Source organism: Vigna radiata, chromosome 2, assembly GCF_000741045.1.
Source record: "Vigna radiata var. radiata cultivar VC1973A chromosome 2, Vradiata_ver6, whole genome shotgun sequence".
NCBI classification, from domain to species: Eukaryota; Viridiplantae; Streptophyta; class Magnoliopsida; order Fabales; family Fabaceae; genus Vigna; species Vigna radiata.
Genome location: NC_028352.1, coordinates 22,161,120 through 22,180,026, shown reverse-complemented (window position 1 = coordinate 22,180,026; position 18,907 = coordinate 22,161,120). Strand labels below are relative to the sequence as shown.

The following is an 18,907-nucleotide window of genomic DNA, read 5'->3' as shown; positions in this document are numbered from 1 at the left end:
CAACTTAAAGACTCACTTTCATACCTAACACTTAGAAACTGTTTTGGACCAGTTTAGGGACTCTAACAGGTCCCAATTTACTTACCTAGACCATCCCAATTGACCAATTTAGCTCCCAACCCCCATTGCCCAATTTGACTACCTCACTTCCCTTAGACTAACCTAAAACACCATAACCAACTTATCTTTTTGTCTAATAATTTGTGTAATATCAATCATAACACTTGAATACTAAATTTCATCATCACATATTACCCATACCAGTTCCTAATCATCCTTTCACAGATTNANAGTCTCATAAGTCACACATTTATAGGCACATACTCAACATACAATTTCATCAAATATCAATTCAAACAGCAACACCTTTCATCGAACAGATCACACATGCATCATTCATAAACATCACTAAATCTAATTCAATGCATACAATTATTTCACAATTACAAACCAAAATCCTAGCTTCCCTTACCTCTACACGCACAATCAAGTTCATAGGAAAGATCAGTTAGCCCCTTGTATCGTGAGAAACTTGGAAATACCTAAAATTCATCAATTGATGATAGAGAACAGTTTCTTAGAACCTAAATTTGAGTGAGGATTGAGGGAAAACACAGGGAAACTACATGCAACAGATCCCATTGCATGATTGTAGCTTCCAAACTTACAGAGAAGGAGAAAATGACTTACCGGCGAAGGAATTGGAAAATTGATCGGATGGAAACAAAGCTTTCTACTACGTGATCGCTAGGGCATTACCAAAACTGGAATTTTCTGGTTCAGTGAGGAGTGGATTTAGAGAGAAGGCAGAGCTTATAGGAGTTTAGCTTCTAGAGAGAGGATGTTCTGTAAGAATGAACTAGAATTTGTATTAAAAGCTTTTATTTATTTTTAAGGAAATAAAAATAAGAAAGTCAGGTTCTTACAAAATTTATTTTTATAATTAGAATAAGAATAATTTTATCATTTAAAAAAGAAAAAAAAAATACATACACATAGTGTTTTTATTAGTCTTATTAAATAAAGACACTAAATATATATTCCTCATTTGTTAAACTATATACAATACTGCTAAGCACGAAGAACTTAGAAAGGGAGGAAATGTAATTAATCTTATAAAATATATAATTTTACTTGAATTTAATCCAATCCATTCAATTTGACCAGAATGATTAATGTCATGTTTAAATTTTGTAGACTAAATTTAATTTTTATTCACATTATGTTAGTGACAAATGGTATTGACAGTATAAATACTATTATTTGATATCAATGACAAGTGTTAAAGAAAATACACTTTCTTTGAATGCTAAATAAAAAATTACATCTATTTGTTATCTCAAGCTTATAAGATTATTATTTAAATTGTAATTAAAACTCAAGTGATTTTTCTATCAAATTATAGATTATTGTATATAATAAAGTTAAAAGGTTAGCCCTAACATAATATCAAATTATCTTATCAAATAAAAATAATTAATTTTGACGACATTTTTATTATTTTTAATTAATGATGTTATCATCCAATAATCTTATCAATATCTTTGTACGAGTTTTGAAACATTATACTGCGGAAATTAACATGTGTCAATATCATCTAAAAATAATAATTGTCAGGATTTAATATATGTATTTATTTAATAAAAACTTGAAAGGTCTTTTTTAATATTAATTTGGACATGACTTTGAAAGTAACACAACATTATATAGTTTCATAATAAATAAGCTAATATTCAAACTGGTGCTTTTAATATATGCCTAAAATGAAATAAAAAATTGTAAAGGGGTTAGTACTTTTTATAGTAAATTGAACTTGACCTTCTTGAATTTTGTTTAAATTATAATTACAATATTGGGTAGAATGTGATTCCACATGTTACATAAATCTGTTAAGGAGGACCCACTTTTGTTCGAAGGTTTGGACTTAAAAATCCTATTATTAGAATCACAATTATCATTAATTGTCAAATGTGTATTTTTGGTATAAATAGTTAAATGTAACTTTAAATGAATTATATATATATATATATATATATATATATATATATATATATATATATATATATATATATATATATATATATTTGTGATCAAGGTTAACTATTTTCTAATTTCCGTTCATTCTATTTTTTTTTTCAGAAGTCATTGTTTGTATTTTATTTGGTTTAAAGGTACGAAGATGATAAAAGTACTTTTATATAAAAGTTGATAAAAATTTGACAACAAGCAATAAATATGTATTAAACATTGTCAATTTACTACAATTCTTCAAATTTAAATAGATTTTAAATTAGTAGTGATATAATTACAATCCAATTGACTATAATTATATTTTAATTTAATATAATTATCTTTAATCTTAATTTTTATTTAAAGCCGATCACTAGATTGATATTACTAACCAATTGCCTATTTCTACTGATAATTCTTTCCGATTTTAAAATAACTATATTAAAAGTCTAAAAATTAAATAAAGAGTACATAAGATTTTAGTTGTACATATCACTTTCATCGTCATGATCTTTTATTGAATATATTTTGATAATGTAAATAGTAAATCAATATAAAATCCAACTTTTTTTGTTTACTTTTCACTTTATACTCTGAAATTTAAAAAGTGAATGAATATAAGATTTAACCAAATAGATTTATATTTATAAAAATAGCCTAAAATTTAAAAATCAAAGAAATATAAGATTCAACCAAATACATTTATCTTTATAAAAATATAGCCTGTATATTATATATGTTTTTGAAAATAATATTTTAAGAAGGACTAAACATATTTTTAATTAGTAATTTTTAATATAAAATTATAATTTTTTTAATTGAAATATATTTTAGTTTTAAACTATGAAAGTGAATTAATATATCATTTTTAACAAAACAATAACAACTAATATTTATCATTAAAAAAGGTGTTTTTTTTTATAATAAAACCAGTAATAAGTATAACTTATATTTTTGATCATTCATTAGACCATAAGGTCAAGTTATCTTGTTAATCTAATTCGTCACTGTCCTTGAACTCAAAGGACGTTAACTTTTTTCCTTTTGAAAATAGCAAAATGATAATACATAAAAGAAAAATATTTTCAATTTCCTTATCTCAAAAAATAAATTATTTGTTAGATAACTATTAGCGTAGCTCTGCCTAAATAGCCAAAGTTTTAATTAATTGGCGGTTAACGATATACTAGCTTGGGCTTTTATGAGTATGTGACATAAAAATCTGTGGCCCCTTCATTATTTTTTATAACAAATATTTTAACATAAGATAAAGTAATGCGAATTTTATTCATGTTATAAACCCAAATTAGTCTTTATTTAAAGGGTTATTCGAATTTTATGAGCATTTTAAATCTATATGATGTTTAAAAAACTAAAAGAAGATAGATTTAAGAATTTAAAAAAAGCAAAATAAATTAATATAAAAAATAATTAAGGAAAAATATTTGTGTATCGAAGAATATATATATATATATATATATATATATATATATATATATATATATACACACACATAAAAGTTTAAAGAACAAAATTTAAATTATAAAATTATTCCTTTTGAATTTTATTTATTTTCAAAAGTATCAATTCAATTGTGTTACAGAAACATAAAGGTTTAGTAAATGTATTTTTGGGAGAATTTTGATTTATAATAACCCTGACTTGCTTCTCACGGCTCTGTACAATCTTATATAGCTTTAAGTCAATATGATCATTCAATTTGAGCAAATATGATTAAATGTAGAATTTGACGATGCAATTAGATGGTTTATTGGTATGATTGATATGTATGTGGTGACGATAGATATATGTGGAACGTCGAATTTTTTATATATCAAGTTGTATTATTCCATTAAATATAATTTTGATTCCAGATAGGATTTTCGAAGCAGTTAACTTTACTACGTGCCCTTATCATTGCCATTCGTACCATGCATGCATTCTCTTCAAACTTATGATAAAACATAACACTTGGCATACGTTTAGTGTGCTAAAAAAATGTTATATGTTGTGCGATGTTTGTTGCCACGAATGTTTGAGAATGGAGAGAAGATTCAAAGATATTTTAGATTTATCCAAAACGACAGTTTTGTTGGAAATATCAAAAAAGAGATTCATTCTAAAAACACAATAATAATAATAATAATAATATCACAGTTCAATCACATAAGGAATTATACTAAAACTTTAAAACAATTAGTTAATAAGTCGTTTATATTAATATTAGACTTATACTCACGTTTAAATTTCTAACAAATTATACGTTGAAATATATCAATATCATTTTCCATATATATTACAGCCATTCATGTATAAATCTCAATCCGTCCATGAGTAATTTGAACCAAACAAGAAGAGAGGATGTTGCTTAACGTATTTGCTAAATGCACCTGGCGCACGTGATGATGAACATATATAATTTATGATAGATTGGGTTGAGTATGATCTAATTAAGTTAGATTTTGCAAGCTTAATTAACTTGTGCAAATTTTGATTTCATTCACTTTCATTATAAAAAACTACTAACTACTTCGAATTAGTTAAGCCAAATTAAAATATGGATAAGGACTAATAAAATGATCCTAATTATTATTATTATTATTATTTATTAATTTAAAGACGTGAAGAAGTACCAAACTATAGAACCACAATTACGAGAATGTGGTGTTTCTTGATGGGAGCACATCCATGTGTAATTTTGAGAATCACAGAGCATTAATATTGAGGTAGCATTTGCGTATAATTGACACGATGTATAATTTATTAATTAAGGAAAATGATAAGCATCTACCCCAATTTTGATAGATTTGGATAGGGAGAGAAAGAAACTACACAGAAAGAAAAGGAAAAAGAAAAAAAATGCACTATTTGACGAATAATACAACAATAATAAGACGATGAAAGACAATTCAATAGGGAAAAACGCTCTTACTGGGATTGGTTGAAGTACAATTTTAAAGCTTTATTTAATAAGTGTATTTATTTTTATTTTAATACTTTTCTAAAATAATAAAAATATAAAAAACCATAAAAAAAGTATTACTCTTTTAAATATTACAGTCACGTCTACGGTATGGATACAGGTCACAGAGTAAGAGCATGTATACTTTTTTATTTTCCATTCCAAACACTATATTATTGGTTATTTAATTTTATTTTTATTAATGTGTTTTAGATTAGGTAACTATAAGCTTAACCATGTTTAAATAAAGTTTTCATTATAGAATGGTAAACTAAACTGATTCGGGTGTGAGATCCAGATTAACGGTTTATTGAGTATGGATTATAAAAGGTTTTAAGTGCCCATTTTCATATTGTTGTTTTTATTAGTCCATTATACTAAGATGTGATTTGCATAAGATTTTTTGAATACTTAAGAAATTAACATATATTAAATTTCATCATTTATCTAATTAACTCAAACAAATATTCATAGAATTTGAAATGAATTTTAATTGAAGGTATTAAATTATAATTATACTTCGTCTTGAATTGATTACCAAATATATTTTTTTCGTAAGCTAACCATTCGCTCTCAATCTGATTATAGGAGTAGTTCGTAATCATATTTGACTTTTTGGACCGTCGGATGCATAACTGAATGATCATATTATACACAAACAACAACCCATATATAATAGGATTATTAAAAGATTAATTAAAATGTGAGTTATTTGAGCATTGGTTATTTGTAAAAAGTACAAGAAATATAAAAAGGACTGTGTATTATATGCATTAGCGGTGTTACATTCCATTTATTCGTATATAATAAATTTATTGATTTTTGTTATAGCACCTTAAAAACAGTATCAACAATAATTATTTGTAATTTAAAGGTAATGTAAACCAGCCAACAATAAAAAAAACCACTGACAAAATCAATGCAATTGAAAGGTATAGGTGGGCTGACAATAAAAAATAGGATAAAGATAGTTAGAGAATATTTTGTTGGACCAATGACACGATCACACGTATAATGATGTTTAAATATTGTCAAATAATATTGTCTATATATCATTCCTTTAAAAAATAAATGTTAAATCAAACCTAATACATTAATAAAAGGCATAAAGTAAAAAAAATTAACGAAAATACATACATGAAGAAGCTAATTGTATTGGGAGTGTTCTCATCCAAACAGGAAATAAAAGTAAGTGAATGATGAGTGTCACAGTTGCAAGGCACGTGAACACTAGGCAGGTGATTGAGTCAGATGGAAGGGAAGGGAAGGGAAAAGCACATTTTTTTGACTGCTCCTCCTTTAATTTATATCTCAATCTTCCCAATGCCAACGTTTTTGTGTTCAAAAGTTGCAACCATAACCTATTCATACACACACAATTCATTCCTTCGCAGTAAAGTAGTACAACTTTTTCCCACCATATTTCCAGTATTCGTTCAGTCAAATTATCAAGCACCTTTCCTTCAAATTATCAAACACCATAAGTAGAAATAAATAAAAAAAGAAGGGTTTGGGGTTTCTTGCAAAATTGTTGTTTATTAATTGATGTACATTAAGTTGCAAGGAGTAGCTTGTTGCATGCGTCCCAGTTATGGGACAAAGCACTGCTCCCTGCTTCCCTTCAACTTTACGTGCATGGTAAGTGAACTCGCCCATTTTTCACTACAAACAAACACACGTATCACACCAAGGAACTTCCAAATAAATGAAAGGAAATTAAGCCTAAAAGTTTTTCCCATGTTCAAAGGTGGAACCTGCTGGCCCTCAACTTAAGGGTCACCCTACGCATCATCACCCACCACTTTAGGGTTTTGCTTCAAAACATCAACACTGCCCTTTGACTATTCTTCCCACTTTTTGGACTACATTCACATGTATGCTATTTCAATCGGATAATGATACTTAGACAATATATTTTTTACAACATTTAAATATAATCTACGAGTCATTCTGTGATTGGTCCATAGTGGTATTTATGATTATTATTATTGATTGTAGAGTAATTTTGGACCAATCACAGAATGATACTTAGATGATATTCAAATTTTATCAAAAAAATGTTGTCTAAGTATCATTATCCATTTCAATTTACAAAATTCAATAAATGTTTTTTTTATACATCTTTGAACGTTCTGATGCACACTAGTCAACAGGAATTTAGCCGAACAAAATAAAATAGGGTTGGTGGAACACAGATCATTGCATTTCAAACCTCTTTCCCTTTCCCACACACTAAGCCCAGAAAAGGATGACATTTTTACAACCTAGTTACAAAAAAAAAAAAAAACATATATTGTGAAACTTATAAGAATTTTAAAGTGAGATATATCATTGAAACAAAAATTAAATAAAATCTTAGGGAATTTAAATGACATAAAGCAAGCTAAAAATAAAATAGTATAATATATAATTGTAAAAATATTCAGACAGGTTTCTGTACGTATTTTTCAAGTATAATTAATCGTAGTTACGGTTTAAAAAAAAATTAAAGTATTTGAGCAATATATACACAATATATAATTGAGCTTGATGCGACAACAAAGTGGGATTTGATTTGGCAAAAGTGGATTTAGCTAAACTGACAAAAGCTGCAGTCCATTCATGAACATAATAAAAATGAATAAGGTAATTAATTCATACAAGTAGATTAAGTTTGACAATTTTAAAAATGTGTTGTAAAACATAAATAGTCGGTGACTAACTCTTACCAAATACAAAGAGATTTGTATCACACTCTTAATGCACTTTTTATTGTTTTTTTTTTCTCGTAATTATGAAATTTAAACAGGAAACATTGGATAGAGCTACAATCTTTTAGATTTTAAGGAAAAAAATGGAGAAAGTTACTTCTGTTTTCAGTTAAACACATTCTGTTTCTTCAGAGTTTACTTTTACCGACAACACGTATAAGTAAGTGTTTTATTGTGAATAAAGCTGTTGCTTTTACTAATATCTAACTACATAGTTCTCCTCGAAGACACCGAGTTGTTGTTTTTAACTCAGATGAAACGTAAAATTCTCAAATTTTATCTCTAGTCACGGATTGAGTGAACAATATATATTTTTATCTATTGAATAATATATTTTTTTATTTATTGAGTAATGTTCAATCTTTCAGTTAGTCGAATCACAATAAAAATTAATAAGAAAATAATCAATGTTAATTTTATTTTCAATCGAATTAGACCATAATTAAGTTAATACAAATATAAAGTATATATCAAAATTTATAAATAAAAGTTTAATTTGATATTTAAATAGTTAATTATTTTTACTACATATTTATTATCTAAATGTTTAGATAAATATTGATTTTAACATTAAAATGTTTTTTATAGGTAGTATCCCACATAACCAAAAGATGAAGGGAAGACGGAAAACTAAAACTTTAACCTAAATTTGAATTTAAATATTATTTATGATCCATAAATAAAAAAAAAAAAGAAACATTTTTTTCAACTAAATGGATGTTTAATGGTTTTAAGAATAATAGCAGCGTAAATTGATGTCATTTTGACTTATTCTTGAGCAATGAAGTAGGAGAAGAAGTATTTGGAAATTGTGAGATTTTAGCGTAACGAACCATAAATAGGTTAAAGAGAGAGTGATGATGTTGCTTAACGTATTTAGCGTCTGTGGTGTTTGTGGCCCCTCCTTCCTCGTTTTTCGAGCAAATATCCACTCGCACCTTACATGTTTGAGTGATTTTCAAGTTATCTAACATTCTCTTTTTCATTCTCCCATTTTTTATATAATATGTAAGTTTATTCCACTGCTTTCAGAGCATTACTTACTGTTACTTTTATAAGGGTATATAAAAAAATATTTTTAAAAATTCATTCTGACAAAAAATATATATATATATATTGTGTGGTCAAAAGCGAGATAGAAAAAGTTGGCTTTGGGGGCTACCTGCACCCACTAATGCTTCTCTTTTAACACCCATCATTCGTATTCAACTGAAAGTTCAATAGATAATGATGGCTGAGTCAAGTAAACTTGCAAAAATTAAGTTTGATGAAAGAATTTCATTCAAATTTTTCTTTGATTTCAATTATACCTTGCAAATATTCCCTCTTTATAGATGGATATGTAGATAACAAAATTAAAAAAATAATTTAAATGTAAGGTAATTACTGATTTTTTTTTTCAATATTTGTGCTTGAGCAAACAAAAATCTTACCGTGTTAATTGTTGTTCGAAGTTTTTCTTCATCCGTAACTGAATTATATTTATATAATTTCTTTACTGAAAACTTATCGACCAAAGCATGTAAATGTGCATATAAACTAATATATATATATATATATATATATATATATATATATATATATATATATATATATATATATATATATATATTCACCAAATTAAACCCTAATCTCATATCTCAAGAAATCTTTAGCCGCTTTAACAATTTTCTGACACTAAAGTTTTAAATTATCTCAATCCATATAGCTTCAAATAGAAAACTAGAACACATAGCTTCAAATAATATATTTTTTTATTAACGAACCACGTTTGATTGATTTGATAAAAATACAGAGAATCAACCGTCTAAAAAAGTATAAATTAAAAAAAGTTTGAAGTCCAGAAAAATTATTTTTGAAGTCATGATAAAACCCGTGATTAAATAAAACTAAAAATAACGTATATGTTAAAGGAGTCTAAGTGGATTGAACATATAAAGATAAACTATTGAAAGAGATGTATCTTGCTTTCCAACCTAAAGAAAAAAGAAGAAACATAAAATGGCAAGCCAGCCACAAAACTAAAGAAAAGAAAATATTGTGACCTTTTTGGTTTTCATCTTATCATTATCACATTCAAAAGGACAAGGATACGTTTTGTGTTATTTTTTTTTTTATTGAAATTTTATCCTGATATTTTAACAATATTTTTTAACAATTTATTGACAATAAAATACGTATCACTATTTTATTCGTCTGTTTGAATTTATTTTAAAATAAATATTTGAAACGAACTAATCATAAGTTATCATTTTTAAAAAGTTGTCAAAAAAGAGTTGTTAAAAGAATTTTTTCTAATTTTATCGTAGGTATGCAAATCTTGACCAAGAACAACTTACGTCATCTATGAATGCTACCTCCTATCTAATTTTCCTTGCATTTGCAATTTTCAATTAAAGTATAATCTTGTACTAGCAAAGAAACCAGTTTCCAATATTAATGAAACAATAGAAACTTGGTAGTAGTTGATAATAACTTGAAGGTGGACTTAAATATAACATAATAATGAGCATGGCCGTCCAAAACATTACACCTTTGTAAAATTAAATCAGATAAAAGGGTTAGGTTTTCTTTCCAAACATTTTAGCTGCATCATTTAGGCTAATATATTAAACAAAATTATCATGCATGGTCGGCATCTTATCCTAATTATGTGTATTCGAGTCACTACCAATCATAAATTACTTCAAAACTCTATATGGGGACTGATATAATTAACCAACAAAATTTTATACATTTAGATCTTCATTCCAATATGTTCTATACGTGCATGGTTGTAGAAAAAGAGAAAAATAGTTCCATATGTAGTAAACTTTTCCTTTATATTGTAAGAGTAGCCATAACACTTATAGTATCTATAAAAACAATGACAATGATATTTTGACAATATTTTAGCATTAATAATAATCATAAAATCTAACATGAACTAGTCACATATAAATGATATTAAAATATTATCAAAGTATCATTATCTTAAAATGTACAAGTATACAAGTTTAAATACTTATAATATGCAATAAATCTATAAAGATATGATAAATGATTTAATTTTAATCCTGAATGTAATTACTAGTCTTGACTTCAAACATTATTTGATTGAAAGCACTAGGGTGCTTGATGAGCAAGAAATTATAATAAGATCACTTCAGTTTGAGTTTTGTTGGACCCAAAATCTTGTGGAAAGAGTTGTGATCGTGCTAATAATTGAAAAGTCTTGCTCTTCAGGATCTCAATAATTGATAGGTTAAAAAGTTGTCGGATTCTTCTTTTTTTACCTCGATGCCATGCTAGAATTTAGGATCACAAACCTTTGCGAGATTATCCTCTTTCTTCAGTTTCACTTATCAGAGAGAGAAAATAAGATGCTTGATTATATTCTAGTATTTTGAAGGATTCGGTAGTTGATTCTGTACGAGAAATAATCTGAATGTACCCAAAAATAGACATTTTAAACTGATGTTGTAAATTTTGGTCCAAAAAAGTTATTACAGAACACTGATTAAGACTCAGTAATGCTACCAAGAACGGTGCCCACATCCAACAACATGCGAACATGGTGTGTGACAGTTAAGGTATGACAGAGGCAATGAGGTGAGAGTAATCGAAGAGGAATTTGTAAAATCACAAATTTGTTTCATTATTAGCATTAGAATTGTCCTGAAGGATGCATCTTAATAATTAGTTGCTACAAATCTTGAGAAGCAAAATAGCCCCTACCAGCATGTGAGCATATGAACACGAACTGAAAAATAGAATGATAATTTTTCTGAGGGACCAAACCAAACCAAAGCAAACCACCAAGGAGCCGACAAAATAATATGAGGTTTTTAATTTTAAGAACATGATTCAGTAGTTTGAGATATTCACATAATATGAGGTTGTGTTGTTCTTTCTCCCACAGAAGTGAATGAGTGAAAAAGACTGGAAGTTGGCTTGTTGACTCCGCAACGAAGAAAGAAAACATAAGCAATTGAAAGACCCTACACACATGTATGAATTAATGGTTATCTTGGTTAGAGGTTAAGTGTGCGTGAAGTGAAGGAGTTTCTATTAGATTCATTCGAACTCAGAAGAGACATAATAAGGAGATTGATTCAGGGTCAAAACATGATTTTCTTTTGCTAATACAAGCACATGGTTGCATGAGAAAAAAAAATCATCATCATGTTCTCTTTATAAGGATTGTTGGTAGCTAAATCCTATCTATTTTTATTGTTACTATGATGGTGTTGGTAGACCTCAAACACTAACTCATGCCCATACACATGTATCATTGCTAACCAACATTTCCTACCATAAAACAACATTCTCGGTCGGTGTTTTATAATTTACATTTTCTTATATAAAAAATAAATAAATCCTCTCTTAAGGTTTTTATATTGTTTTCTATGTACATTTAAAGTATAATAATTTTAATATATTTTTAAAAACTTGTATTTGTTAGTTAAAATTCTAAGACTTGAAAGTTTGATATTAAATAAAAATAAATTTTTTTGACTTGTTTATAAATGCAAGGGAAATGAAGAATATAGGGATTTGAGAGTTGAATGGGACAGGAGAGAAAGAAGGTGTGGGCTTGCTGTTTTATCTTTATAGTGTTGAAAATGGAAGCTATGATTTTGCCTCAGACATCAAGATAAGAATGAGATTGTGCCACGTCTTTCCCAAATTCCCTATTTTTCTTTTTTTTTTTAATTTCTTCATTAAGAAGGATACTTACAAAAACAAAGATGTCAGTTAGGAAAATGTTATTTTAAATTATATATATATATATATATATATATATATATATATAAATATAATAATTTGTGATTGATTAATTTCAAATAACCAGTAATGATATGATCCGTAATTTATTATAAAATAAATTGTTAAAATTTCTAATTTTAAATTTTAATTCCACTTTTTACTTCTTCCTTCTCTTTACGTAATTTATCAATAAAGATTGGCCTTAGGGTTCCTCCAATTGTAGGGTCTACTTCGTTTTTTAGGTACCAAATCACTCATTTCGATCCAATCAAATTAAAGATATCAAAAAGGTCAATCACTAAGAATTTTAGGTAACATAAAAAAAAAAGAAAAACAACCCATTTTCAATTGCTTCCTGCACCCATCAATTTCTTCTTGCATCCTATCATTCTTTTTAAATTCATTTCTTGCACCACTATTTTCCTTACTCATATTACAAACAAACATTCTATTCTTAATCCACACAATAGCTACTTCGCCTCTTTCTTCCTACAGTTACCTCTTACACCTCCATAAGGTGTAGAAAATGTCAAAATTAGAGCTTTACATATTAACTTTTTAAAAATTATATTTGTGTCTTATAATTTATAATGCCTTTTATTTTGTATTTTTGATTATACAATCTTAAATATTTTTTAGTTAGGATTTTAAATTATAGATTCTAGAACGTCTCTAAGTTACGCAATCCGATCGTCTCCGAATCATCCAATGAAATATAAATTCTAATCCAAAGGATAAATTTTTATTGTTTAGTTTATGGAGGTTCAGATTGAAATTACGGAAGTGCATGAAGAAATTCTGACTAACTTGTTGTCCCAGGGCTATTAGTAGTAAGGCCCAATAGTGTGTGCGGTGCATGAACAGTACAGTGTAGGCAGTATTCAAATCGACCCAAAATAAAAAAAATATGAATAAAACAAAACTATAAATTGCTTCCCCTAGCTAATTTTCACATTTTCCCCTTTTTGAAAATTTTATATAAATTGTTTCCCTTCGCTAATTTTCACATTTCCCGTTTTTTATTTAAAATTATCTTTCTCTGTTGAAAATTATTAACCGAAGAATTAGTTAATCCATTATTTAACTTATGAGAATTTAAATTCATTTTTTCTTCTCGTTTCCTCATTCATGAATTTTTGTAAAGAAGTTTGTTTTAAAAAAAAAAAACTATCAAATTGAAGTTGATATTCAATTTCTTAAAAAAAAAAAAATTGAACGGAATCAACCTAATTCTTTATGGTTTGATGAGTCATTTTGTGCTTTTTTAAATAATCAATAAAATACACACTTTTATGTTCATTTAATATATAATTTAAGAATAAGAGTAAAATAGTCATGAAAAGTAATTTTTTATATTTTTTTTAAATGAAAAGAGTAAAAAATAATAAAAAAGTAGTGTCAAAATGAATTTAAAAATTTGTGTGGATAAAAAATATCTTTATTGCTTCTTTGTGTTCATTGAAATAGAACGAAAAACAGAGAACTAGTCCAACTTATACTTTAACCAGGGAAAGTCAACGAATGGAGTAATTACTTCTCTAACACGACAAGAATAAAAAACGAAGAAAAAAACGAAATCATAATAAAAGGCTAAAATTAAGAAAAAAAAAAAGGGCTTTGTTATGGAAACAAAAGTAACTATATATGAATAGAAATTAGTCAAATATACTTTAAAACAATAAAGAAACTAGCAATAGTTAATTATTTTAAATAATTTAAGTAATTAAAAATAAAGTTAGAGTTCACAGTAAATTAGAGATCTTGATTCAATGAATTATTTTTTTTTTCTTAGTAATTTCTGAAATTCATGGTTCTAACAAATATAAAAGTACATATAATAATAATATATTCATGCTTCCAGATCCTTCTAGCGCCACCGTTTTGCTGCAAATTCAGTCTAAATAGACTTCATCGGAGAGAGACTCCACATTAATCAAATGTTCATCGTGCGGAAAAGAATGATTTAAGGAAAAAGAATACAAGTCATGAAAATTAAAGAACAACTTTTTAAACAGCATGCATTAGTAATATCATTAACATAATACAAGTCAACTGGGGAGGATCTCAAGAGGAATTAAAACACACATCAAACGTGCACGATCGACTTCCTGAACACTGTTCACACGTTTTAATAACAACTGACAATAAATAGACACGTTGGGTAAATTCTAGGTCAAATTCACTCGTGCCAAATTCATACGATGAACATATATATTTTTATGTCCAGTTAGAGGGAGTGAAATTTCTGGTGTTTTGGATATTGTTGGTGTAAACGGGTAAGTGAGAAAGTGACCATAAACGCTAAAAATAACCTCTTTTTGAAATATTTTAGCAGGATGGTTCTGTAGTGAAATTTGAAGGTCTTACCTGTGTGCAGCAGTTGAAGTTGACCAATTACTTTGGATTACATATTTGAGTCTTTGACCACGTGATTGTGTAATGTTATGTTAGCCATCATCATTTAATTAGACCAAATCAAAGCATCACCAAATATCTTAGTTTTAACTTAGAATTTTCAAAGTTTTAGGTGATTGTACAGGATGATCGTCTAGTTTATTATAGATGACCAAACTGGTTTATCATCCTGCAACTAAATAATTGATAAAGTATAATCATGTTTCAAAACTTGGTTTTTTTTTCTTATTCAATTCTTCCGGAATAATATAGTCCGGGAAACAGTACATGCTATGATAAGTGGAATTGATTAACTATTTGCGAAATAAGATGGCACTAAGATATATATAACATAACATAATCATATATCTTTTTCCTTTGACTGTTCCACCACTTATGGAGTGAGATTTAGCACCCCACCAGAAAACACAAAGAAATATTAAACACTTGACCTGATTAGTTGCTCCGTCCAAGCTTGGAAGCCAGCTAACATGCACATAATTACAGCACATTTCACATATATAACAGAGACGCACTAAGAAACTAAACAATCCAAAAACCCAACTGCGCCTTCCATCTAATCTAATGACAGAGAAAGACTTTCAATCATCATCTTCTAATGTCTCACTGATGAGTTCTTGAACTAACTTTTCTCCCAAGAGTTAACTTATTCATTAGCTTTACCATCGTACTCGTCCAAAATTATGTTTTGGCACTAACGACTGATCAAATCTAGCAATAAAAAAATGGTGGTTTGACATTGCTTAATTTAAAAACTACCAATCCCCTGAAACTCGGTCCAAGTTGATCGGGTCAAGCATAGTGATAGATAATTCCAAAGCCATTTTACGTCGTGCAGCAAACACTGTGACTGACACCCAACAATTCAAATGCAATGATTCAGGAAACCAGATTTTTTAAGTAAAAACAATACCTATATGGTTCTTAAAAGCCTTTAATTTAAACCATAATAACAATAACAAGTTCATTAGATCTCAAGATTCTCCGAAATTCATCACATTACAAGCACGCGCTCAATTCAACAAGACGATGGAGGAGCAAAGCAACATGGTTCTGAACAGACGGCAGAATTCTTGAATTCAGCATGAGTTAGAGCAAACAAGAAAAGAAGAATCTGAGAATTACAGGAATACTGATAATCTGAGCTCTCTGTTGATTACAAGTGTCAACGTGCACTTTATATTACATGGTAATTGTGAGCAAATCATAACAGTAATAGATACACAGCAATTGATTGAGATGAAATAAAATTGAAAAAGGTATATATATATATAGAGAGAGAGAGAGATTCTATTATATTATATTAAAATGTTATACTAACGCTAAAAGCAGAGGTGGGGGAATTAAGAGGGGCGGCTGGGAGGGCGAATCGCGATTTTGGCCGGCAAGGGTCGACCGGTGCCGGAGCCGCCGCAACTGCTGCAGGCCATGCGACCCGACCCGGAACACGTGGAGCATCCGATGTCGCCATCTGACCAACGCGAACAGAGGCAGGTTACTCGACCGGTTCCGTTGCAGGTGGGGCAGCGAGTGAATGGGCCTGCCATGGGCTTCTGGTCCATGACCGACTTGACGATGACCGCTCCGGCCAGTACGCTCAGACCGGTGGCTAGTTGGCTGAGCACCACCGGACCCATGGCTTTTGGTGGAGAGATATGAAGAGAGAGAATTTTAAGAGAAAGATTTTATGATGGGTGTGTGGAGTAGGGAATAAGGTGTGAAGAGAAAAAAATACGTAAATAAATAAAGAAAGTGGTTGTGGAATTGTACACGTTGACGACACTGCTTTTGGTGGCTGCAACAAGCTTTCGTTTTTGGAGTTTTCTTAGGATGTTTTTCTCTTTCATTCCGCTTTCTCATTCCAAACCCACCACACCTTCAACTGCCTTTTCACAATAATACAAATAAATTTTTTATTTGATTGCATTTTTTAGTTTTTGTTTTTTTTTTCATTATGATTTTTTTTATCTGATTAGTATTTTAACTTTAGTATTGTAGAAGGTCAATACAGTTTATATTTTAGTATATAAATTATTAATTATTAATTCGGGTTTATGCTGAAAGTTCAAATTGTAATTTAAAATGAAGGGCTAAAATGAAACTTTTGTTTGCTTTCAATCTTTAATTAATATTTAAATTTAACTCACTTAAGTATTGATAATTAAGTTACCATATTTTATATATGTCAATAAATTTAATTTTAATTTTGAATTTTTCAAATAATACAGCATAACATACTCTATCGAATTAGTGGTAAAGGTATAAAATGACTCATTTTAGCACTCTAATTTTAATATATATTCAATATAACATTATTATTACCTTGTATTTAAGTTTTGGTTGAGTAAGTATGAATCTTTTTCTTCTTCTAGTTTATTAACGAATATTATCTTAATTAATTTAAGTTAATTTCTAAAAAGTGTAAAGAAGAGTTTTACTTACTTACAAGATGTTGTCAAAATTTTTTGGTAAAAATGGTAAGCTAGGATTAAGATCACCAGAGCACACACAATTTAGTATTTTTATTTTTATTATATCACAATGTTTTAAAACTTACAATTACATTAAAGAACTTGCTGTATAAAGCACACATTCAAAATTCTATATATATTAGTATAATATTATTTTATACTGCACTTTTATCGCTATAGTTCGTTTGAATAAAGCTTAAACATAAATAACTACGATGATATAAAATTATAATTAATAGTTAAAAAAAATCACATTTTTATAAAAATTATTGAATCTGTAAAATTTTAGTATAACTCAATTGATTAAAAAATAATATTTTTAAATAGAACAAATTTACTTTTTATGTAAAGTTATTGACCATCTAATGCTTCGTATATATATATATATATATATATATATATATATATATATATATATATATATATATATATATATATATATATATATATATATACTTGAAAATAAAAATTATTGATATAAATAATTAGTTTAAAACTTATTCGATAATATAGGAGTATTTTCATACATATTTTCTTAATTTTCATCATCAGCATGAGTGGGATCTTATTACCGACATTTTATTGAAAGGGTTCTAGAATATGTTAATAATAATAAAAAAAAGTTATGCTTATAAACTGTTTATCTAGTTTAGTAATTAGGACTTTGTTATCAATAAGGTAGAACATACATGTTTACTGAATTAAATTACTCGAAAATATTTAAAAATATCAACTCGGCATAATATTGAGATATTCAACAATACCGAAGAAGAAAAGAACAAAATAATGGATAAAATATGGGACCATTTTCTTCGTGACACAAAAAAATAAATTATTAAATTTATGTTCTATTGTTTTATGAATTGCTTATCCAAAATTCTAAACCAGCACAGCAGATATATGTGATAATATTTTTCTTAAATACTCGATCTAACATATATAAAATATACATTATTTTTTAAAGCCAAGGGTTTGATTTTGATTTCGATATTCATGTTGTAAAAGATAAAAACACTTAGCAGAAACTTATGATTTATCATGCATAAATGGTTATTGGATTATTGGTTATTGAAGGGTGATTGCATTAAAATTTAATTAACTGGAATAAAATTGTAGTGATGTTATTTAGTTGCAAATATGATAATCAATCAAAAAGTTGAGATGGCCGAGTTGGTCTAAGGCGCCAGATTAAGGTTCTGGTCCGAAAGGGCGTGGGTTCAAATCCCACTCTCAACAAATTATTAATTTTTTTCTTATGCTGTGTAAAAATAGCTTTTGCGTTTGGTATATTTCAAATTCAATTCCAGCCTAATAGTTTTAGTGATTAGAAGACATAAAGTTTCTTAAGAAGCTTATTGCATGTTGAATTCTTTAAAATCACAATCAAAAGAAATTAATATACTTTTAAATAAATTTTCACATATTAATTTAGGTCAAAAAAATTGTGAATCCCAATGAAGTAAAACAGTTTAAGATAACTTGTGTGTTGAATAAAAAACATTATAATAGTCATCCTAAGATACAAGGCTGAAGCATCAAGAATACCAAAC

The 18,907-nt window shown here is 27.8% G+C and overlaps 1 protein-coding gene and 1 non-coding gene across 3 annotated transcripts; one reads left to right on the top strand and one right to left on the bottom strand.

The window, feature by feature from the left end:
- Nucleotides 1-15,302: 15,302 nt before the first annotated feature.
- LOC106755440 (chaperone protein DnaJ) lies at nucleotides 15,303-16,670 on the bottom strand. 2 transcript variants are annotated; one of them, XM_022778809.1, is made up of 2 exons: nucleotides 16,208-16,670; nucleotides 15,303-15,597 (listed from the first exon to the last, which is right to left on the bottom strand). In XM_022778809.1, the coding sequence occupies exon 1, from the start codon at nucleotides 16,521-16,523 to the stop codon at nucleotides 16,230-16,232; it is 294 nt and encodes a 97-aa protein (XP_022634530.1). In that variant the 5' UTR covers nucleotides 16,524-16,670; the 3' UTR covers nucleotides 15,303-15,597; nucleotides 16,208-16,229. The 2 variants fall into 2 exon arrangements, with proteins under 2 accessions (XP_022634530.1, XP_022634529.1); XM_022778808.1 differs by lacking the exon at nucleotides 15,303-15,597 and adding an exon at nucleotides 15,604-15,736 and having other exon boundaries at nucleotides 16,208-16,669.
- Nucleotides 16,671-18,512: 1,842 nt separating this feature from the next.
- Nucleotides 18,513-18,593, top strand: TRNAL-AAG. The gene has a single exon. It is a non-coding gene; the product is annotated as a tRNA-Leu (tRNA).
- Nucleotides 18,594-18,907: the final 314 nt, after the last annotated feature.

Excerpts from the sequence above, each read along its gene's own strand:
- LOC106755440 (XM_022778809.1), bottom strand. The coding sequence starts at position 16,523 with ATGGGTCCGGTGGTGCTCAGCCAACTAGCCACCGGTCTGAGCGTACTG.